Raw genomic sequence first — 25,263 nt, forward strand, 5'->3', positions numbered from 1 at the left:
ATTTTTTTATCAGAACTACTGATGCATGAAAATTACTATCGAGCTAATCAATAGGTAATGGCTACATTTCATGAGTAATGCTCTGTTCAGATGAAAAAAATGGTTGCAATTCACAAACAATTATTGATACCATGAAGCACATGAATCAATGCCCACAAGAGACCTGCACGTTATTTAAAATTTCTTAAGCAATATTTGCCTTTGTTCTTTCGTCCCAGTGTAATTTTTCCTGCCTGTAATACTGTCAAAACATTAAAGGTTAGTGTGTGTATATTAGACACTAAAATAAAATGCAGAAGCTAGGCTTCTGATGGATAAGTCCAACAGCCGGTAGTGGCAGGGCTACTACCGGAGCACTGTAGCCACGGGACTCTGTGCGAAGCTCTTTCTTGCATAAGACATTGTCAGTCACAAAATGATCAAGACCTCACGTCTCATGGGTCCAGTATAACCTTGTAGGACTTCAAATTTTTAGAGTCTTCCCAAATAGCTGTAGATCACCACAGCAGAAAAAAACCCCATAACCACAAAGAGAAATTTGAACAGAAAATAGCACTGAGGTACACGTTCTTACAGAAAATGTTTCCCTAAGCAAAAATAGATGCCCGAGCCAAGTATGCTCTTTAACTCCTTCTCTGAAAATGTAAACTCATTTCAAAAAAGCTCACTCAGGGATTTTTCCTTTTATTTAGGCAAGTAGGAGAAATTACTAAACGAGACAGAAGATTTTCTCAGCATACACTTCATTTGCAACTAGTAGAGAGTTGCTCACACTCGTAGAGTTTGCTTTTGTGGAGAAAAGGAAATAAAATCTAGACAGTCCTCTGGCCTGCGCTAACTGCTGCTACATTAAATAAGTACAAGCATAACTATTTTGAACCTACAAAGGGTGAAGGATGCTCAACGAAATGGAGATGAGAATATAGCCCAGAATATACTGACATAATTTAACAATAAACATAAAAATATGTACTTATGGGGTGAGGAGCAGGAAGGGAAGCTGCCATCCCAAAGCTCGTGCGCCTGAGCGCACGGCCCTGCCGGCTCCCAGTCTTCTGGTTTAATTTAGAGAAAAGGTTACTATCATTTATCACGTTCCACGGGTTGTCAGAAAAGCCAGCCCTACGCATTTTATCATTATGAAGCCTCACTGAAGAGGTGTTTTAAATGCCTGCGATGGAGGTTGGCTGACTACTTGCCAGCTGCACCTTAGCTCTGCCCTTTCTTCCAATTCAAAAGTATATTAACCGGTGGATAATTGCAGGTCTCCTCGTCCATAATCTACAGTGACAATAACAAACAGCAGATCAAATGAAGAGGATCTCGCAGTCTTCCAAAACATTCAGCGCTTTGCGTTTTGTTAAGAGTTATTTATCTATCTTTCCTAAAAACTCTGACATATTGCAGGTGACTGAAATTAAGAGTGAAAGGATATTATTGTAAACTACTTAATAATATATGCTTAACTCGCAAAGCTACAGTAGGCTACATTTTTGTTTAGCATGTGACTAAAAAGGAAATAATGTCTTTTATTAAGATAATTTTGTATATGAAAAAGTTCTACACCTGAAGGTCAGTGGTATTTTAACATGAAAATTATCTAGTCGCCAGGGATTATAGCAAAGGGACTCCAAAACATGAAAGGTAGACTAGGCTTATGCATTTTAGGTACATCTCTTTTTCTATGATAAAGGCACTATATAACTGTAATAAGAAAGTACTTGCAAAAGGCTGTTAATAAATACCTACTGTCAACAAAAGTTTTACAGAAATGCATTTTGACAGTGAAAATGTGGAAAAACAAGAAATTAAGTTATATGCGCTTACTTAACAGAAATACCCTCCACCCACCATACATGAAAATAAGGAATTTTTCATGCAAGAAAGGTGTTTACCTGAAAAAATACCTGTTGGTACTAATGACCCAGCAATGCGGTGTTCTTTACCAGAGAAACTATGCACTGTTTACTATTTCCTTGAAGTGGCAAAAACACATGCATCTCAGTGATGTGATTCATAGACAGACATTTCCATCATAAATATAAAAGAAACCCTACAGGCTGCTGACAGCAATGAAAGATGAATGAGAGATTACTGAAATATACCTAAATTGAGGGCATTTTAAGAGACCTATGTTTCAGTTCACCACACCATTTATTTCTTGACAGTTCAAATTTTCGGTATAATCCAAAGGATTTATTTTTAAATCTAGATACCCATTCATATCAGAGGGCAAGGCTTTAACTCAGTAATTTGGGGCATCAACACATCTTAGCTATCATAATGGATCCATGATCAGTAGCTTTCAGCAGGTCTATTGCTCTGACTTGAAAGACCTGCCTAAGAAAGACCAAGAACCCAGCTTTGCTCCCCTCCAAAATACCACACCATGGCTTAAATAGAAAAGTCTACAAACACAACAAAAAAGGAAAATATATTTTTTTTTCAAATTTTAGAATGTGCAGTATAATTTCTCCATGAGAAAAATATGGCAAGCAGCGGTGAAAACACCGATTCAGGTGAGGCAGACCTGCCATCACAAAACAGGAACGTAAGAATACCTTTCTTCCCCTCAGGCAAAATCCTGAACCAAACTCTCTGTTCTGAATGTTTTAGGAATGGAAACGCTCATTGTGCAAACCCCCGTTAGTCTACTCTGGACACTGTCAGTTGGAGCTCCTCGTCTGACTTCCAGCAGGGTTACAAAGCTCCCCCAAGGTTAGTCATCTTGAAGGTACTTCAGATGCAAACCAGGCAGTTAGGAAGGCCCAAGCCGATGGCCTTGAGCTGCTTGTGGAAGCACATGGGAAGCCATGGTCTCTCCTACAAGGGTCACACTGCTGCCCCCGGCCGCCTGGCCTTTCTGCTGGAAGGGGGCTCGTGCACTGACCAACTTCTAGAAGAACACTGCTGTAACCCAGATTAGAGATTAACCTGATAGCTATGGCAACTACCTCTACAGCTCTGTTTTCAATTTACCTTACCTAATTTATCTTTTAAAAACATGCACAGATTTCTTGACCAGGACAATCAAAGATCTCATTTTCATTGAAGGCTCTTCAGTCTGACCCATCATCACTTCTCTCCTGTAATGAAGAGCCAGCACCGTTGGAAGCACGGTTGAACACAGCTCATCAGCAAACAACTGGAAGGACTACTGTCTAGAAAGGCAAGGATGGAGGTGAATGCAAGAAGTGGCACATCTTCATCAAAGTTTTTCCTGAAGAAGGATTTGCTGGGTACTCAACGCGTTCAAAATCCAAATTAATGTTTGTTGGGAAATACTTGCTTTTGTACACTTATACTGGATTCCTTTTTTTCTTTTCATCATGGGAGCAAGACAGATAAACATGAGGGAAAAAAACTGGACTCTAAATACAAAAGGAATTCAGAAGGAACAGGGGACTGCAGGGCCCTCTTGGGACATTTCTGATCTCCTAATTTTGCAGATATCACAGAATCACAGAATCTTCATGGTTGGAAAGGACCCTTAAGATCATTGAGTCCAACCACACAACCTACAATCCCTGCCACTAGAGCATGCCCTGAAGTGCCACATCTAGACGTTTCTTAAATACCTCTAGGGATGGTGACTCAACCACCTCCCTGGGCAGGCTGTTCCAGTGCCTGACCACTCTTTCAGGAAAGTAATTCTTCCTAATATCTAATCTAAACCTCCCCTGGCGCAGCTTCAGACCATTTCCTCTGGTCGTGTCATTATTCACCTGGGAGAAGAGGCCAACTCCCACCTCTCTACAACCTCCTTTCAGGTAGTTGTAGAGGGCAATGAGATCTCCCCTCAGCCTCCTCTTCTCCAAGCTAAACATGCCCAGCTCCCTCAGCCTCTCCTCATATGACCTGGTCTCCAGACCCCTCACCAGCCTGGTAGCTCTCCTCTGGACACGCTCCAGCACTTCAATGTCCCTCTCGTACAGAGGGGCCCAGAACTGAACACAGTACTCAAGGTGAGGCCTCACCAGTGCCAAGTACATCTGATCTTCTCCATAAACCTATTTAAACTCCATCTTAAAAAACAACAGTTTTCTTATACCTGCCACTCTGTGGAAGCCTTTTTCGGAGTCTGATTCCAATGATTAGAAACAAGTTCTTACTTCTTTCTTCTTTTTTTTCTCACTTTCTCAAAGTAAATAAATTTCCAGTCAGCTTGCTTCAATTCATTCTTGTCTTGACAAAATTGTTTCCTTAAAAGCAACCTCAGTTCTGTTTATTTTGATTAAAGGTTATTGCTAGATATCATGATATAACTTGACAATAAAGAGAAGGAAAAAAAAAAGTTGTTGCCTAGAGCTTCTACAGAATCAAACTTAAATCAATGCACGAAAGATGTGTTGTCTTTACGGTAGCAGCAACAGCACTGGCACCATCCTTGAGTGGGGTGGTACCTGCTCACATCTATGAAGCGTAATGACTGTTATGCTGCAAATGCTTTCTTTACAACTGGGAGAGCATGGGACAGCTTGTGCATCACGTGTGCGAGTGCTGCTTCTGAGCACTGGAGGTGCTTTAGAATCCCCTTGGCTCCTCTGAGTAAACTGTTTTGTAGTGACCTGGAGATGACAAACCCAGGTACCTCAGCACAAACACATTTTGTATTTTATCACTTTTTCAAAAAGCTGGAAATAGATGACTCACCAGCAATCTGCCTTTGACCCAGTGCTGTGACAAGCAGGTTGAAATTCTCATAGGAGAAGTTATACAGCCAAGGTATTGGGCGATGGATGTATTTTGCAGTGAAAACAGTGGTTCATATAAAACAGCCTTGACCCAATATAAGGGGGAAAAAAAACACCACCACACCACCAAAACCAAAACTGAGCACTGAGCGTATATAAAATAGTATTAGCAGGGCAATTATGTTTAGAAAAAAAAATAAATATGTAAAACTCCCCGCTTCCTGCATTCCAGATCTGCCAGATTGTAGATCCGATTTGAAAAATTCGGCTGATGCTTGAAATCCATTCAAGAAGCAGATCTGGCAGATCTGGAACGCAGGAAGCAGGGAGTTTTGCATAGTATTTTTTTTTTTTCTAAACATAATTCAAGTTTGAATTTTTCAAATCAGTAGATCTGCAGGCCTTCTAAAGCGATTAGGGTTTGGTGTATCTGTGCCAGCCTTAATCCACTTCCCCAGATAATAGGCATATAAAATAGGACACAGGTGCCACAAACCTAAACCAGGCGAGAAACATAAAAGGCCAGCCCCAGATCACGGAGAACCTCTAAGGAGCAGGATCAGACATGTAAAATGCTTTACAGAAGGACAGCACTCCACTTTGTGAAGTCAGATCAGATAATCCTTGCTACAAGAACACACAATAAGATTGGGACCTGGATGCTTTTAGGTTTGGGTCTTAGTTACTTGTTTACCAGGTTCTGAGCAGCTACACTTGTGCAAAGCCACTGATGAAGTACCAAAATCTTCATGATGATGGAGGTCATCATTTTATATGCACAGGAAAATGGGGACCTAAGATACCATTACTGGTCATGATGTATGACAGTGGTGATAAATGAAGTCCTCTCTGAGAAATGACCAAGCTACATTCACAGCTTGGGCAGTCATAAAAATAGCCTTTGTAACTGGACAACCCTCACAGAAAAAAACAAGCATTTTGCCCCATAGTGCCTTTTCTACATCATTTTTAGAACAGAGCCACCTGTCAAAATATACTCATAGCGTGTGATTTTATTTTCAACACTCTGAGCTCCAAAAACAATGGGACAGCTTTTATCTTTCCACATTTTTAATCATCTGAGGATACCACGCGACAAGTGGCAGACGCTGTGGAAGAGTGCATTTTGCATCTCAAGAGCTTGGCAGGCAAAAATACTGAATGAGCCAATCAACACCGCTCTTCCTGAGAGCCACACTCAGCCTCAGCATCCTGCTGCCTGCTGCGGGGACCCAAGGCAGCTGGAGAGCCACCGCACAACGCCGCTCGCAGCAAAGCTGTGGGAGCACAGGGCTGCCAGGCACAGGGCACCAACTCTGGCCCCTGACATTCATTCAATATACTCACTAAATTGGCTAAAATATTAATAAGAGGGTAAGTTAAGCTTGTAAGTTGGTGGTGGCTAGCTCCAAGACTTTGATGAGCAATTAAGAGGCGTTGGGAGCCACTCTTATTTTTTCAGGCTGTGCCTGAGCCTGGGACCAGCAGCAGCACCTCCTTCCTATTCCAGTGACTGAAAAGTAGGTCAGCGAGACAGGGCCAAACAAATACCACTATAAATCCCATCCCTGATAAGCTGCCCAAGTTCATGCTTGTTTTATTGCACATTGCTCAGGTTTCATCCAAATCCTCTTCTGCATACGCTCTGTATCCCCCGCACAGCTCCTGGTCTGTGGTAACCTAATTCCCGTGGTCACTTCTCCTTTCCAGCACCGAGATGGCAAGAACCAAATTTGCCTTGAAGAGACTGAGACCCAATTTAAAGAGAATGTTTAACTATGTAATAATGTATAGAAACCACTAACTCTGGACAGATTGTATTACTGACTTGTGTTTGTGCCACATGTAGGATCACGTTCCTTCTAGACAAATGGGGGCTAGAGCCACTGCGCCAAATCCCCTTCTCATGTTTACCCACCAAAATCCACCGAATCCCATGTATTTAGCTGAGAACATAATGAGAACAAAATGAACCATGTGAACTACGTCTTGCAGTATCTCAGTACCCTTTCTAAAACGCAAACATGAATGTTTGGGGCCGGCACTTGTAATTGTTATATTCATTACTGAAGCCAGACAAGTGACTTCTGAATTGAAATTTTTCAAAACTCACAAATTGGGTGCTGGATGATCGGGTTATTTTAAAAAATGTATTTGCTATTTCCAGTTCTTCCTCAAATAGTGGGTGGAGCTTGCTTTCTGTGGTTCTCTCTTCTTATATATATTAAACTATCATAAATACATACAGGGAGTACACATGTAAATGCATGGCAATATCTATGTGATAAATAATGGAGGCACACAATGGATTGTAAACATTTATGAGAAATGCATTTCATAAGTAACCGGGATTTCCTCACCTGTGGCTGCCCACGAACACATTTCCCACTTATACGGGAAATGGTCTGATACTCCAAACACCTTCGAGCTGCGATCTGAAAAACCAGCTTGATTACAGATTACTTGTGCCCCAGATATGTGAACATGCCTTTCCAGTTCCTACTCTCTCCTGTGCACATCCAAAACCATGCTATCTGCAGTTCTTTATTAGCATAACTGATTTTTTAAATAACACAGATTTAATGTCCTGTACCTTGTGATGGGATTCATCTTAACTAACGTTATACCTTTATACAGCACAGATGTCTCCAGCTGAGCTAGTCACCAGAGAACCCCTTTGTTGTTCACAGGGGTAATCTGGCACTTGAAGGACTTGATTCATCTGGCCAAACCATAGATATAAATTTTAGGATAAGGCAGATCCAGTACTAGCAGTGACCACGAGGAGATCACTGGATGAACAGCTCTGATGTGGGCATTCCTATTGCAGACATTTATGAAGTAGGAGCCCTGTCAGAGGTGGCTTGCAGGCACAGATGCCTAGACCACTGGAAAAGGGGATGTTTTCAGCTTCTTGGGAGAACTTGGCATTTTCTATCAACCTTTGAAAGCTCAGGATAACTATTAAAAACTGTGTCTATGTTTTTCATGGAAGAGTTTCCTTACTTCACATTGAAAGGTTTTTCAGTCTCCTTGGATTACTGGTAAATTAAGGACTGTCACATTCAGAGAGGGGGAAAGGAGTGCCTGTAAATTTCCAAAACCTCCTAATATTGTTTTTTCTGTAGTGAGTAGGGGCTTTAGGTGATGGGGCTCTGCAATATAAATTTTATCAGCATGGTTTTGTTATGGATGCATTACTCCCAAGAAGCAAATCAATAAGGAATTTAGGTAGGTCACCCCAAGAGAAATATTAATTGATCTATAATGCATACAACACCTGGTGGTAAACTGTCTGTGTACATATATATATATGTACTCCCACAACATCCTTCCCTGCATCTCCTTATTTTAGGGATCTAGTTTCAAACTGCTGCTCACCTGCAAGCTTGGTAGCAGGATTTTCCATGGGAAGCAGGTGGTCTTTTTCCTTAACTCAGTGTTACGGAAGAGTGAAACTGCCTGTAACTCCTGTTCCTACCCTTGCTGAATGATTTGCTTTGGGGGGGCTGGGCTGGTCCCCTCTCTCTCTCTTTCCCTCTCTCTCAAAGAGGTATCTAAGGGATACACTGATGAGAAAGATTAGTGGCTGCCTGTATTCTGCTGCCAGTGGGTTCAAGTTTCAAATAGCACGGTATTACATGACCAAAAGAAAATGGCATTTTACTTATGTGGTGATGGAGTTAGAACTTCTCGGGCAAGTAAGGGAGAAGTACAGTAGTGTGATGCTATAACCCTTATCTATGAAGATTATGGATTGAAAGTGAAAAGCTAACGGTCTAGTTGAAATTTCAAGATTTTCTCTATTTCCCCAACCTTTCAACCTCCTTTTTGAGACCTTTACATTAGAGGCATTGTGGTTACCTTCTTTTAAACTGTCAGGAATCAGTACTGAGTCCCTGGCATTTGTTTGGTCCATGGCAAATTATCTTTCTCTTTTGTGTTTGTTCCATTTTCAACATGTCTGACTGCGAATAGATTACCACATGAAGGCATTAACCAAATACATGGGAAAGTACTGCTGAGAAATGTTAGCAAGGAATAAATTGATTGATGGAAAATGTCTTTCCTACTAATTCTGTGGGTTTTGAATATGAAAGTAGTTACAGATTACAAGACGAGGTGTGCTGATGTGCTAACGCTGGTTAAGCTCATGTATTTTCACAATTTCTTAACTGTTTACTTACTCTCTCCCCATTACATCAATACTATTGAGACTATTTTTTCCCCTCTTTTGGATACAATTTGAATTCTTCTCAGATAGAATGAAAGAATCTTCCTGACTTGTCAAGTTAAATCAACAATCCTCTACCACACCAATCCTCTACCTTATACAGTACAAATGCCTGTTTTCAGTATGCTTCTGACAGCAAAATGATATCACATTTCAGTTGCTTAGCAGTCCAAAAGTTTCACTCCAAAACAATTTCACACAGGGCAAGCATCGTTTTTTACACAGTGCATAGTGTTGGTTTAACCTGTGCTTCTTTAGACGATTTTCCAGGCTAAAAAGGGTCAATCCTGCAAGCAACGTTAGACACGGAGACAGTTTTCCTGTCCTGTGAACTCTCTTGAAAGATGGAAGATAGTCTTCCCATTTCATACTGTCAGGGAAAAAAAAAAAAGGATGCTTTTTCCTTTTTAATCAAACAACTGAAACTGTGGGACAGGGCATGAGATGGATCTCTGACTGTGCACGCTGCTTCATTTTTTGCTTGCTCCATGGCTGTGTTTCAGCCTGTTCCAACTAGTACCCTCCAAGAGGAAGCCTGGGTGTGGTTTGGGGATAGATCACGCCAGCAGCTGCTCCAAATAAGAGTTATAAACACGAACTTCAACAGCCTTGACTCCCTCTCATGCACTCCAACACAATCGCATCCATTCAGTGCTGTTCCATACAGCATCCTTATCCCTTTGCGTGCCATACACCAAGGCATGCAACACAAATCCTTCACTTTCCTGCCATGAAAACACTCTCCAACTCTCAACGTGCCTCTTAAAATAAACATTTGGTCTACTTAGACCTGAGAAAATACAAAAATAATGATAACTTGGGACCACTGGTTTAGTGGAGACCAGAGTCCAATGCTATGTAGGCATGCACTTAGAGTCAGCCTACTTTAGAGGGGTCTAATCCTAATTAGGACAGATACAAAACACTCCAAGATCCTAAGCCTTCTTATTTAGCAGTTAGAATAAATAAAGCAGCCAAGTTGCATCTGCATACCCCATAACAGGCAATACCTGGGTGCCTACATGAGTCCAGGGATTCACATCGAAGAAAAATACCCATGTGGCTAGGATGTGCTAGCTCAAAGGTGGATTGCTCATTATCTCTCTACTTCCATCTTTCCTCCTAGAATCGTTCTACGACTGTAAGAATAACCAAATATTTATTAGATGGAAGAAAAGAAGCCCTGTGCCTCTGAAGATTAGATTCCTGTATCAGTGCATACAAAAATGGGACCTGTTTAAAGACCGGAGTTACTGGAATAAAGTGGACTGTTTCCTTCTCCCTGATTTTGACCAGAATCCTACATTTCATCTGAAAATAATTTTGTAAAAATTAATCGCAAATGACATATTTCTGTAAGCAGTTTTCATTTTGTGAGAAAATTCCAGACTAGCTTTACGTGAGGACCACACGCACATGGACCAAAGATGTTGATGCTGATGAATTGTTGCTTTCAGCTGTAGAATTTAATTATTCTCATTCTGTACAGCTGGCGTTATTGTGTGGCGATGTGTTTGTCTTCTGACACCTCGAGGGGGGAGGATAAAATGAATTTTCTACATTCACAGTGCCAAAGGGACAGTTTGAACAAGAAATGCTGCAATAAGACCTACATGACTGTGTCCTCCGGCATGAATGATGAATGCAGGTTCTTTAGATCTTGTTTTCTAGCAGCACTTACAGACTGGAAGCATTTCTTTAAAAATATTATAGGAAAATTGCACTGAAGTTAAGCCTATTTTGACAGATGAAAGAAATGAACTAGTTTATATTGGCTGATTTCTAGCCTGTGTTTCTGAAGCCTTTCCCTTCACTTTTACAGGCCGGCAGGGTCACTAATCCTACTCATTTTCAGTTTGTCAGTCAATAATCACTTATGTGGCACTTTGTCTTTGGAAATGACAGCTGAGACAAGATCTGATCCAGTCTTCTTTCCACAATGGCTTCCTAAGCACCAATCTGAGGTGGCTGAAAGGACCAAATACTCTATATCTGATAATGACATGTTCACCAACCCTGTCATAAAGAAGGTTTTGAGGAAGTTTACAACACTGCTATGTGGGAAATATCTGTACTTCGACGGCATAATGAAGTTTTGCAAAGCAGAACAGTCCCTGCCATTGGACATTAATGAAAGTCAACAATTTTTTTTTTTCTCTAAGGCATTTTAATTGTATCACAAGCAGAAGCCATCTGGCTTAAGAATGAATATTCAGTATCTGTAGCAGAAGCAGAATTACTTCAGAGGGAAATGGTACCTTCCTGGTTTCCAGCTTGGACGGTACCCATCACTAAAACTGGTGTATTGCATAGTTGGCTAAATTGCAATTTGATGCCCGATGAATGTCTTTTTAGACTATTATTATCTTATTAATTAGTTATTGTTTACTGGTTTGGACTTTCTCTTCAAAAAGAAGATCACTTTGTGTTAAAAATTCCTGAGGGATAACATATTTCACCACACTGCAGAGGACTACGACAGCTCGTCAGCTTTTATTTACTGATAAGTCATAGGGGTAGAAATCAATTTATTTTTTGAGGAACAAACATAATTTCTGTCTTGCGTGTGACAGGTGCAATCCCTGTTTATTAAAAACATTTGCAAAACTGAAATTTAAAGAATAACTATTGCAGCAGGCAATAACTTTCCTGAGAAAGAATCGAGCTGAGAAAGAACGAAACCATCAGTTCTAAAGGGCAGGCATTCATTTCACAATTTTTATGACTGTCACCGGATCCTCTGGCTTGGCCTATCTTATTTCTACAGGGGTGCCTCTCACTGTGTCTTGTTGGGGAAAAACAACAAACAAAGTGATTTGGCAGAGATTTTTCTGAGCTATGTATGACGACCAGAAGACAATATTTCACAGTTCTGAGAAACTCAAGCTGTTAATACTTTGAGTAAATTACATGTACGTATCATGGCCTATTTACGAGACTGTAGGTTTATTTGCTTAAGTACCTAAATATCTTGAGGCAGCTATGAGGCAGATGTTGAGCCGACAGCCTTGTCTGCCACACTGAGACGCCTCAAATTCATGCAGCCCCAGCGAGGGTGGGGGCCAAGCTGCGATCCCCAGGAGGCATTTGACTTGAATGCAACTGGGACCAGTGTCGGTGGAAATGCATTTACAGGCAGTGGAGGCTCTGCCACAGTATTTTGGAATTAAATCAAACAACATGTTGACTCTCTTCTGAGGGAATGTGATGTGATAAATCCGTGATGCATTTCCTCACCGGAGCTATCTGGGCTGTGTTGGCTCTCATGAGCGCCAGGTTGCAGTGGGTGAAGCAATTTCCTGCACGCATTTAGAAACCACTTCAGAATACTTCAGGGTGATAAAAGTTATTTGAGCTGCTATGATTAGAGAGCTATCATCTCATTTTCACTGCATTACTGACATAATCCTAGAATGAAGATTCATATACATGCACTCAGGAATGAAATTCCAGGGGAGAAGAAATCCATAATGCCAACTATCAGCTAGTTTCACCAGACAACTGAATTTTCCTGCACTTGCTTTCTTACTTTTCTCGGGGGAAATTTACCCTAGTGCACGAGACCAACACAAGAGCCACCCAGGCTTGAACGCTGGATACTACGGCACGCGGTGCAGCGTTACTGAAATTACCAGGCAGGCTTTCAACGTGAGCTTGCCGTGGAGCTAAACATCGCCTTGTGATGCAGTTTCGCCAGAGCTGAATTGGGCATACCTGTGTGATGAAGTGCTCCTGAATGTAAGAAAGGAAGGCAAAGTCAATCCGGAACATATAAACCTATCTTAAGCAATAAGCAGAGAGTAGAAGTTGGAGACAAAACTCAGACATCTAAAGGAGGACAGGAGGAGTGATACTAAGAGTTTCCCTCTCCTTCGGTTTATAGGAAAAACACTGAGTGTTATATAAAAACGTGTAAATCTCAACCTCAATAACTAAAGCATTCAGTTATCTCTAAACCTGAAGTAACTCTAATTCAACAAGCAATTGATGCATTTGCTTTTCAGGCAGCACGCCCATTGCACCTCCCTGCAAGTCAGTCTGTCTGTCCATCATCTGTTGCAAGGCAGAATCCTTTTAGAGCGGTGTCTCATCCAAAGAATAGGAACTGACCAGGAACTATCGGCAACATTACTATTAGAGCTGTAAGTATGAGACTCCCTTTTGTGATAAATCCAAACTCATTTTATGTGTCTTCAGTGACATCCCATTTAGTGTCTAAACATGGTCAGTATAATACAGAAACGTCTCCCTGGGCACAGCAATAAAACTGAATGGGATTGAGTGCTGTAAACAACAAGAGACTCGATTCTCACCCTCAGACACAGACATTTTGTCAGAATTTTGTGGCTCTAGAGGAAATACCGAGCACAACCTAAAATCTACATGAAACTGTTATGTTAGCAAGGTGAAGTAAGTCCAATGAAAAAACACGACGACCCAAGACTGATATTTAAAATGGCAATCACAAGAGGCAAAACAAGTTTAATATATGCATTCTGGCAAAGCTGCATTATGCTTCTTTAAGAATGCATTACATATTATGAGCATTCCTATTACAATTTTATTGCAATATTCAAGGTGTACTCAGAAGATACTATTAATTTTTTTAAATATGGGTTTATTTGTTTGCATCTTATTTTACAGCCACTCTTCCAGCCTCCAGTTTCATTTCTAAAATTAAAGCTAGTGATATTTCCATATCAAAGTTTAAAATTAATTTGCTTTGTGGGACATTCCCCTTGATCTAAAATACTTCATTTTAATTAGGACATTTAATTTTCTCTAATGGAATCAGGTTCCATTGACTTAATACAAAACTACTTTCTGAAAGAGTTATAAGCGGTACATTTTCTCAGCACAAGTCCTCCTAAGGCTTGTCCGCATGAGGAGATTGCACCTGCACAGCTAAACTGATTTCAGATTGATCTACTTCCACCACTATAAAACATTACTGAAGTTAACCCTAACTGGGTCTGTCCCACTTCTGGATTGGTTTTATCAAACAGCTTTAAGTTTCCTAATGCAGACTAGGAACAGATAATAGAAAATCAGGTACCATTACAAGTACACATAAGGATGTGTCAAAAAAAAAAAAAACCAACAAAAACAAACTAAATGAAAATTGTCCCACCTCCCAGAGCACAAGTGGCTGGATGTGCACAGCCTGGAGTATGGCCACTTCCCACCACCATTTTTGTACAGCTTCCTTCTTCCCTTTGCCCTCTACTCTACAACGTGTTGCGTACATGTAGACCGTGCCAGATCATGTCTGCTTCTCATCAAGAGGACATACAAGACATTTCTGAGGAACACTTTGCATATTCTGGCTTCGTGTTAGGATGCTGTTCTGCCCCCATGCATGCACAAAGGCACATGGGTAGATCAGGGCAGAGATAATCAGTGCATGGGCACAGACAGTGAAAGCGTTCCTTTCCCTTACTGTGAGAGCTCACTCCCTCCATTTAAAATAAGTGTTTGTTCTGGAGAAGGCCTGTCTTTATCAATTTTGTACATCTCATCAGCACAGAGAAATGCAATAAATACCATACATTACGATAAACTCCAAAACACCTTCAGCTTCATGCTGACTACAGCTCTCACAATGCAGGGGCAGGGCAACAAAATGATTTAAAAAACTGCATACCTTGAAAAATAGCCAGGCTGTCATCCATTTGGCCACTTTTATAACCCAAAAGACATGTTTGTAGAGATCAGTATTCACTACTCCCGGGTCTACCACATTAGCAGTCACATGGCTTCCATTTGCAGTCAGAAGATGCTGTAGTCGATAGGTAAATAACACAAGGGCAAGTTTGCTTTGGGCATAGGCTCCATGGGGTGAATACGAACATCTGTATGCAGGAGAGAAAGAGAGAGGGAGATGCACATGAAAATAATCAGAAGGAAAACAGAATTGCACAAACATCAAATGTACTGCATTTTGCAATATCCAGCAAACAAGCAGCTATACATTGAGTTGGCACAAGAAACAGCTTATCACTGGCAGGCGTGTTGTTTCCTGAGGTTCTGGTGATTATTCTGTCAGACACCAAGTCTGATTTATGGCAGGAAAAAAATTTAAAATAAAATTATACGGTACCTGCCAGAATCTCTCTGTTAAACTATTTGAACTAGAGATGCTGAGGCACCAATCTCCACGACAACATCACCTAGAGGCCCTCGAACTGCTCTCCCCTTCCTCACTGCCCTCTTCCCACACATACATACCCTGTTCCCACCCAGTAAATCCGTGCCTGATCATACTACTCCTGGTTATTACTATTTGTATTGCAGCAGGACCTACTGATTTCTGATGAAGGCTCCTGTGTTGGGCAGAGAATAGATGAGTAAGGCAATCATTGCACCTCCCCCAGTGACACACCAGATTATGCACAGCCACAGTGATGGATAAAAAGATGGGGCAAGGAGAGCAGCTGCAAGTGTAACCACAGTTACGCCATATACAGCCTTTAGAGCAAAGATGGCTGGCTGGGTCTGCGCCAAACAGGAGGTACGACGAAGGCACACATATACTGTGAGTTACGGCAAAACATTACCTGTTGAGACTCCTTTGCACCTCTCTCATCTGGATGCTGAATCTGCCTTTCTTTCAAGTCAAACTTTCTAGGAATTGCTGAGTAGTTGGGTTTCACTGCATGCAGGCAACAGTATTTTTCCTTTTTAAATAAGCAGGTTAGTTCCAGGGAAATTACCAGGTATGTCGCTTAGAATGCTCCTCCTGACTGGGGCCTCAGCATCACTTCCACAAATTCCTATGCCATGACAATTCGCTCTTGTAATTACTACACCCTCTCATCTAACCTTTTTTGTGTTTAGCAGAACCAAAGGTAATTCCTGGCATTGCAGACAGCTCATAGGCGAAGCAGGCAGGAGCCTAAAGCAACGGGCTCCTGGGTGCAGCAAAACAGCTTTGGTCCCCATCCCCTTTGCCTCTGCCAGAGCCTGGGGAAGCAGCGCTGCTTGATGATGATGATGATGATGGGGAGCCAGGGGTCAGTGTCCATGAGGCAGCAGCTACTGCTGGTGGTGGGAGATAGAGGGGCACCCACTCAGGAGCAGATCTCTCTTTCCCAGCTCTCTCCTTCCCTCTGTGACGGCTGCAGCTACAGCTCCGTCCTCCGGACGGACACCTTCACCCTTACTGCAGCAAACGCCTGGGCTGGGGATGTTCCTGCTCTGCAGCAAACCTTCTGTTTTCTGTGGTTGCTAATACGTGCAAGGTTTTTATTTTGAATGAATAGCAAATATGTCTCGGAGTTCTTTTTGTTATCTCATTCTTGTTGAATACCTTATTTATAATATCCTGTGCACTTCACAAAGAAAGCCCTGGATGATAGCAAACGGACTGACTCTCTGCAGAGGTATAAGGCTATTGAAGCAATTTAACTGTTCGTGTTATCTGAATGGACTCAGAAAGTTGGAGACACAATGGTAAATCGTACAATTCAGCTACAGGAAGTAAAAAACAACAACACTGAATCTCCATCTCCAGTGCATCTCTTTTTTTTTTTTCTTTTCTTCTTTTTTTTCCCTTCTCTCTTCTTGTTCAAGCAAAGCACAAACAAACGGGCTACAAAAGCATCATATAAATTGAGAGAGAATAAAAAAGGACAGCTGATCATAAACAGCCCTTGCACCAACCAGCGGCCTGAGCTGTTACATGCTGGATAACGTAGCTCCATCATCATAAAGATATCACCTGCGCCTCGGGGTAAAAAGGGCTATTTTAAGAATAAAGAACAATCACTGCATGAATATAAAAGTGACTTGGCATTAGTCAGGGAATTGCAGTTACATTTTAAATTCAGTAACGTCCGTGCTCTGATCTGAGACACTCAAAATGTCACCTTATGCTTCATGCATATTTCAATCCTTTTAACTTGAAGGACCAGATCCTCAGCCGCTACGAGCTTCCCTTGCGCAGCCGTGCGGGGCAGAGCTCACACCACCCATGGGAAGAGGCACTCATCCGAAGCCGCCTCTGGCAGCCAGCTGGCAGCCAACCCTGGCACTTCTCCATCAGTGCCACCATTCCCCCACTGGTGGAGAACACAAGCTGGGGCACGGGACAGGCTTCCCAAGTTGAATTAGAGTGATCTTGTCTGGCAAGCGGCTCGCAGGGAAGCGGGGCTGGGGACTCCTCTGACTTGTTCTGCCTGGGTCTAGTCTGGCCTTCAGTAACCTTCAGGTGCCAGGCAGGAGGACAGTGAACGCTCCCCATGACTTCCCATTCCCACATTTTGTGCGAGTGCTGTTTTGACTTACCTTGTGGCAATGAAGCATGAACTACAAGGGCCGGATCCTCAAAAGCCTTGTACTTTGCATAGATATCTATGTCAGAGAAACACGAGTGCTGAGAAGATATAAAAAGCTATCCAATCAGCGAGGAAGCCTTTTATATCACAGTGCAGAGATGCAAATGATTTGCAAGGCAGTGGGGAATCAGACTTCAATAACATACTATAGATATGAAGGATACAAAATTGGGTACACAGAGCAGACACTTTTGGCAGAACCCCTGCAATGACTACCTGCCCGCTTACCATTTTGCCTTCGTGTGGTTTTTGCTTTCTGGGAATCTGATATCAATGGACTACGTAAAACAGAGGAATAACCTGTGACACAAAACTGACAAGGATTTTCACTGAATAACTGTTTTGTTTGTGAGACCCCATCATATTAGAATCATGTTGTTTAAATGCCACGTTGGAAAAAAAATCAACACTGGTTACTCGATTTCATTACATCCAGTCTTGACTTTATGCATCAGAAAAATAGGAGCACATAGGCTCCTGTACCTGTACCACGATTGCATTTCCCATGCTCATACATGTAGAATCACAGAATGGTTTGGGTTGGAAGGGGCCTTTAAAGATCATCTAGTCCAACCCCCTGCCATGGGCAGGGACACCTCCCACTAGACCAGGCTGCTCAAAGCCCCATCCAGCCTGGCCTTGAACACTTTCAATGATGGGGCATCCACGGCTTCTTTGGGCAACCTGTGTCTCACCACCCTCATCGTAAAAAGTTTCTTCCTTATGTCCAATCTAAGTATACCTTCTTTCAGTTTAAAACCATAAAATATATTCCTTTTACACATGGAATTATCTGGTTTTAAAACCTATGCATTTAGATCTAGCCTCTCTTGGCTCTCTATGCTCTGTATGTACATTTTCTACACTGAATGAAAGTATAATTGTAAAATAATATTGACATTATGCGTTTCCACATTGCTTTCATTTTCTGAAGGCTCTAAAAGCTTTCTGAAATGAAAGTGCATAAAGAGGTCAACCAGCCCAAAGCAGAACACAGCTTACCAGCAAAGTGTGCTGGCACACCGGTGCATGCAAGGTGCCTGTGACGCTTGGACCTCTGAGGACACAGGGTATCGATGCTTCACAGCAAGGCGGGCAGACTCTCAAGCAGTGAAACTCTACCTCCTAACTACGTGGCCAGCCAGGCAAAAGACTGGTAGCTCCCAGTGGTACATACGCACGCTGGCCAGTCGGCTAGAGAGCTAGAAGGTACTGGTGTTCGGCTGTCCAGGGATCCATCCTAATAAATACTGCCCATCAGGCTGCCAGACAGCACATGCTGTGGTATAGCAAGCCTGTGCACGGTCAGCATATAGGAAAAGCAGAGCAAGGACTTGGTGGGAAGAAGTCCGGTGGGAAGAAGTCCAGTGGGAAGGAGTGACGTGCCTGGCACTGGTAGCTTGGAGAAGTTCATGCTCACCCACTCATTTGAGTGGGGCTCTCTGTGGGCCACTCTTCCTACCACGGAAAGCAGTCTCCCCTGGGGGATGCCCATCCATAGCATTTTGCCGAGTCAGTGCTGATAAAATAGGGCAATGCACAACTCACTAAATGGCAACCACAGGAGGAGTTAAGGCAGACAGAATTCAATTAGCTGCTTTGAAATCCGGCCAAGAGAGCAGCAATATACAAGACCTTCTCCTTCCTTTTAAAAGACTGTTTTATTGATTCTATACTGATGAATAAAGGATCAAGATAAGGCAGGCTATGCATTTTCTGTTCAAATAATTTTTAGCAGAAATTCTCATTTTTGGCCTAAGATTTTTTGCAACATAGACTGACAAGTTTGAATTGTCATTACAAAAATAAGGGAGGAAAAGAGAAAGGGATTGTTTTGTAATTTTGCCAACAAAACAAAGTAAGTATTCAATTCTGGAGTGAGTGAGTGCCTTGTAGTTTGCTGATTTTTAAAATTTTATTTTTTTCTTTTCCACCAGCAGCTGATTTTACCACTCATCTCCATGGTGCTGTCTCCAGCAGCAGTCTCCCTAGCAGGCTAGGGCAATGTGTTTGTAAAAAGCAATGAGAAGCCAAATTTCAAACGGGAGCCTGCAGTGGCTAATTAGGTGTTTAAATATGGACTCAGCTGCTATCCAAGTTTGAATACTGGATCCGCATTTAGCACCTCCCTTGGCAGCCAGTACTCTGGTTTCTTTTCTGTCTGGCGTTATTCGGTCTGGGTTCAGGGGAGGTCTCCCATTTACGCCCGGTGAGGCTATGTTCAGTGAAGGGCAGTAAGCCCACTCAGGGCACCCGCTGAGTAACAGGGGAAACAAAATTGCTGCTGGGCGCAGACCACTTCCTCCACACCTCCTGCGCACAGGCTCTCGCGCCGCTCTCGGCTTTTTCTCTTTGCTTAACAGCTGCTTTTGCGTCGTGCACACACATGGAGGAAGCGGATACACCCCGACTGAAAGAAGGGAGGGGTGACAGCACCTCTTCCCTTCCCCACCACATCTTGCTTCGACAAAAGGCTCGGAGGACCTGTGACCGCGCTGACCGACACACCGCTACGTGTAACCTGGCCGGTGCCAGCAGTGAGGTTTTCCTGACGTGGGCCTCTTTCACACGGCGCTTGCCTCGCGCATGTCACCCTCCCCTCAGCCATCACCACCCTCCCCAATTTCCAGCGTGTTAATTTGCCTGGAGGGCAGAGCGCGCCAAGATCAAACTGCAGAACAACCCGATTGCTATGTGCGCCATTAAAAACCAAGTGATGCAAAACGTGGGTGACATGCTGGGGTTTTTAATGAAAGGCCACACAAAATTTCAATACTTGCCTTAGGATGAATCACTGAATTAAGCAAAACACAGACTTGCTGGATTAAAATGACTAAAGTTTCCTAATGGTGTATGTATTAATCTTGCAATACATCATCACCATTGCTTAGTCAAGAATATAAAAGACTATTATTAAACACTTATGAAGCTTTCACACTCTTAAATTTTCTTTCCCCAGGGAATGCAGCGCAAGATTTTTCAAGATCTTGATAGATTCTGCAGTTTATTTTGAAGCAACTACAGAAATATATTGCAGAATACAGGTATGTCCTTTCTGGTTATCATAAGCAGTTTCTTTCTCTCTTTCTCTGATAAACAAAAGCCTGAGTCCTAAATGTTTTTTATTAGATTTAAGCAGACTTCATGACAGTACTACATATATTTATCCCATGAACACATTTGCTGAGGCTTATCAGTTGTGATTTTTCCCTCAATACAAAAAAACGCAACCACAAACAAACCAAAAACCAAACCAACAGAACATACAGGGACAGAGAAAAGACACGAGTTTGGAGAAATTAGAATACATGTATTACCACTGAAAATTGCCAACTGAAAGAAACAAGCATATACATTAGTAAAACAAAACTAAAATCTAAAGTGTTAATGCATCTACTTATTCAGATGTTGTTACTGCTTTGTACAGTAGCTGTCCTGTTACCAACTACTATTAGAGGTGACCATATAGTCACATATTTCCTACGCATGCCTGGGTACTTTGGGTGTTCACTGAATAACTGCACTTCTTCATGTACATTTCCTTCATATACTTGATATGTGACCTTAAAAAAAAATATTATAAATATATACATATAACAGTCAAGGTGGCCTCAGAATACCCCCATGTATTTGAACTTGAATATATTGGTAGCTGTAATTTGAGTGAATAAGGACTTAAGCATTAGGGACTCCTGAAGTGCTGTCATGACCCTGTGATGGACATAGAATCATAGAATCGCCTAGGTTGGAAGGGACCTTTCAGATCATCTAGTCCAACTGTCAACCTAACTCTGACAAAAACCATCACTAAACCATATCTCTAAGCACTATGTCTACCTGTCTTTTTAATACCTTCAGGGATGGTGACTCAACCACTTCCCTGGACTACAAGACTGATAAATGACATTAGTGGTTCTACACAAGCTGAAAAGCAAACCCTTCACATCCTAGCTGTCCACACCAGGGTTACTTAAGCAGCCAGAGGCCAGCGGCACTTTCGGAGCAGCCCACCTTGTCCTTTCGTTCCAACCCACAGACAAAGAACGACCACATCTCAGAGCTTCCCCCCTCCCTGCAGTGAGCTCCTCGGTGCCACGTGCTGCTCATGCACAGCTCTGGCCAAAACTGGTCTTTCTCTGAAATCTTTCAACAGTGGCAAAATAGCATTTTTCTTCTTAAAATTAGAGGATAAGCATAAGGGTAGAAGCTCAGAGCTAGGAGATGTTCTCTCTAAAAGGCAAAATATGATGGTCTCAGTAGCTGATTTCTTCGTAAGTCAGTAACTCCTGCCTTGTGTTTACTCCACAATTCAATAGGAGCCACAAGCTGGAAGCTGGGTTGTGGGGTTTTTTTAAAGCCGCGTTTCACAACTTTCAGCAATTCACTGTATAAATACACAGCATTCAGTGACTAGCCCCTTGTTATAGCTTACGGGAAATGCAGAGGGAACAAGAATTAACTCACTGACTTTGGAGGACCACATTTAGTGAAGGAACCTGGAGTGTCTTTATTATAAAAATATTTATGAAAGGCAAAATAAGAAGGGGCTTGTCATCCTGGGCATTACTGTCATCCTGATGGAACCGATTTTTGGCTGATCCCTCCTCCTAATGGCAGGAGGTGAGATGTCAAGAGCCCTCACACTCTATTGATTGCCTTGCCATGTGCAGCTCGATTGCTGTGTGCCCAGCACAGTTCTCAAATGTATGAAACACGGACTCAAAGGCTGGTCTTCTCAAAATCTCAGCAGAATCAGTACCTTAAAAAAAAGTTTAATTTTTCTGTTCATGTACAATTGGTGTTAATTTCAAATGGTTTTGATGATTTTAAATATTGATGACAAGTTCAAGTTATAATTACTGTAATTCCATTTCCCAGGAAATATGTCTCTTTATAAAGAATGATATAAATTGCCTCTTCTGAAGAATAATTTTTCTACCGTAGGTTCATATGATGCAGTGTTAAGTACTTGCTATTATTTGAAGTGGTATTTGAGCATAATGGTATCCCGTCATTCAATTGAAAATCTCCATCAAACAGAGGAATGAGTAAATAAATAGAAGCAAGCAAGGTTTTGCATTGCTGAAGCCAAGAAACAGATCAAGGCTCCAAGACCTACATTCTGTGTCCTTGTGACCTGTGATGGTGAAACATCATCATCATCATCATGTATCTTTTCATTTTATCTCTTGGATAATCTGGATCTCAGGTTATTGAAGATTGTCACACATCTTTTAAGATTATCCTTTGGATTATAATAAGAAGAACGCTGAGGCACTCTCCACCCACTTGTGGAAAGCTTCCTAACTCTCATGCAATAGAGCTCTGAAGTTGAAGGAAGCAATGGGTCTTCTTATAGTTTCTTCCCTTCCACCGGAACACACATGGGGCCATAAGATGTCCCAGTAATAACTTGAACAATCCCAAATCTTATTTCTGTTTTGATAAAACCATCTTAAAACTGGTGTAGACTTTTGCAGACCAGCTGCAGATTCCGGGCTTTTCTTTCCAAGACTGAAAGGGAACTGTAGGGTCTGATTATTCATAATAAAGTGCTATCATTTCAAATCCAGCACAGCGCACCAAATGTCATTAGCAGATTTCCAGTAGACTACATGAAATATGTTGGTGTGTATGTGAAGCTAATGTAAGGTTTCATTTTGTGGTGGGCTGAACTCAGTGCCCTGCCTTAGAGTTGAGGAGGCACCAAATGTGTTCTGCAAGTGCAAATGTGCACCACACTGAAGCACTGGTCTGTCTTACCAGGGGATACATGTCTTCCATGTGCACACAGATTGCAAAATCATTTTTCCTCTGAGATATCTATGAATACCGTGCAGAAAATCCTATGCCATCACTCTCTGTCCACAGAGGCAACACCAGATTATCAAGTCTGCCACAACAAGATAATTTTGAAAATCAGTTTTTTTGTTTGTTGAAAAAATCTAATAACTGCTGCTTCTTCAAAGTTTTCTTATGTAGTGAGAATAAGAATATCACAGCTTCAAACTGAGAGGTAAAAGCGACTAACTCCCAGTACAAGAATTAAGACAAGAAACAAGCTCATAAAAAGGACAACTATTTGTTAAAAACAGTCATAAGAAGTCTTCCCCTCTGTTGGAAGACCATTCTAGGTTAAAGAAGAAATACAGCTGAAATGCCAACAGGTACAGGAGAAATTAAAATGTGGAAGTCTTCAGCACCCATGAAATGACTCATAGCACAGACACGGCAGGAAAGGCTTTTGTTCGTGTGAGAGAGCATGTCAACAGCAGTCCTCGGCCACTGTCAGAAAAGATGCGAGATTTAAATAAGTGTATGAAAGGGGGCTGTGAAGTTGGGGGGGCCTTACTTAAGGAACATAAACTAGCCAACTTCAGAAAAAAAAACCAAATCTGCAAGAAACTAATAACATACAGTGGCTCACAGTGGTCCATAGCAGGCATTGCAAAAGTGGTTATTTCAAAGTACCATAAAGGACAGTGACACCAATCACTTTCTCTACCGTTTGGCCTTAGAGTTGGGTTTTGGTTCTGTTTTATAAATTTCCCAATACTGTGTCACCCTGGAATACTGTAAACAGAGATCTGTAATGGAAACCCAGGCATTTCCTAAGAAGGGGCATGGCATGGCCTGGGGCCAGAGCACATGAGATCTCTTTCACTTGCAAACGCACCAGAAGCAAGTGAAGTCATACAGGTCTGGCTTTCCAGGAAATGACGAGAAGTTTGATTTCCAAACCCTGAAAACCTGACACACACTCATAGAGCTTCCCCACCCCAGCCCTCACTGAAAAAAAGAATCAAAAGATACTGCTGCTTTGGCAGATTGATTGGGTTTTGGTGGCAATTCAGATGCTAAACACCACCACCCGCTTTGAGCTGAGAACCAAAAGATTTCACACAAAACTCATAATATTTTAATTCGGACATTTCTGCTGTGCCGTATTATAGCTAGCATCAGTGTTAAAAGCTCTTGAGCTTCTCAGAAAGCTACTGTGAGCCACAGTGCTCCTCAGTCTCTGTCCTTCTTGGGAGGGTGAAATGGTGCTGCGTACAGCCAGCCTCCACCTCCCATGACAAGAAACGTCCCAGCACCTGACACATAACAAGAACAGAAGAAATGGATCAACGAAGCTGCAGCTATGTAAGTCATTCTGGCAGTATTAAAACTCCTGGGGGCTAAAATATTTCACTTTTACAGTGACTTGTTTTATTTAGAAAGTATACTTTTCATAAATCCCACATCTTTTATAGAGAACTCGATTTAATCAAAAGACTGATACTTCTTCACAGATTTAAGTATTCATATGCCCGGTCTGCTTTTGAACAGATGAAATTCTCCTTCACTGAAAGAAGAGGTTTTGGACAGGGAGCAGAGAAAAGGTTAGGGGTTATCATTTGTAATTGCAGAGGCAGAAATCTTGCCTTTGCTTCCCTCCACTACAGCTTGTAATCCTTAATGCACGGGGCAAGATGTATAGTTGTGAAGAACCAGGACCAACAGCTGGGCTGAAACCAGAGGGGATTTGTGGAAGGCAAGCTGATAATTTTGAATGTTTCCTTTAACAAGCTATTCCAGGGATTTACAGGCATGTGTGCCAGCTTTCCCCAGCTACGCTAGGCAGCTCAAAGGACAACTCTGCTGAAAAGGTACTGTGAGGATGGTGGTAGTTAGAGGGATTGAAAGGAATGCTAAAATCATTTGAATAATCACCCAGGACCTGAACTCTAAAGCTTTTAAGGTTCACTCAGCCTTAATGAGTCTTTTTGCTCACAGGGAGATGTTAAACTAACCTTCCCCTCCCAAGGGCGACAAGCTATCTCCACTCCCTATTCTCCACAAGTCCCTTTTGCCTTCTCTGTCACACGAGTGCAGTACATTAACTTTCAAATTACCATTGAACCGTCTTGCTGTTTTGGAAAACAGCACGTCTGCGACATCCACTGTCCCGCGTGCCACAGAGAGGTGACTTCACCCACCCAACCGCGGGGCAGGG

General features: G+C 42.0%; 1 protein-coding gene across 3 annotated transcripts in view; it reads right to left on the minus strand.

Moving 5' to 3' along the window:
• DHRSX (dehydrogenase/reductase X-linked) overlaps nucleotides 1–25,263 on the minus strand; it is a 166,786-nt gene that overhangs the window by 15,150 nt on the left and 126,373 nt on the right. For all 3 annotated transcript variants that reach the window (XM_054196574.1, XM_054196584.1, XM_054196567.1), the window contains one exon: nucleotides 14,573–14,780. In XM_054196574.1, coding sequence (XP_054052549.1) covers nucleotides 14,573–14,780 — 208 coding nt within the window. The remainder of the gene's footprint in view (nucleotides 1–14,572; nucleotides 14,781–25,263) is intronic.

The sequence above is a fragment of the Rissa tridactyla genome, chromosome 1 (assembly GCF_028500815.1).
Source record: "Rissa tridactyla isolate bRisTri1 chromosome 1, bRisTri1.patW.cur.20221130, whole genome shotgun sequence".
NCBI classification, from domain to species: domain Eukaryota; kingdom Metazoa; phylum Chordata; class Aves; order Charadriiformes; family Laridae; genus Rissa; species Rissa tridactyla.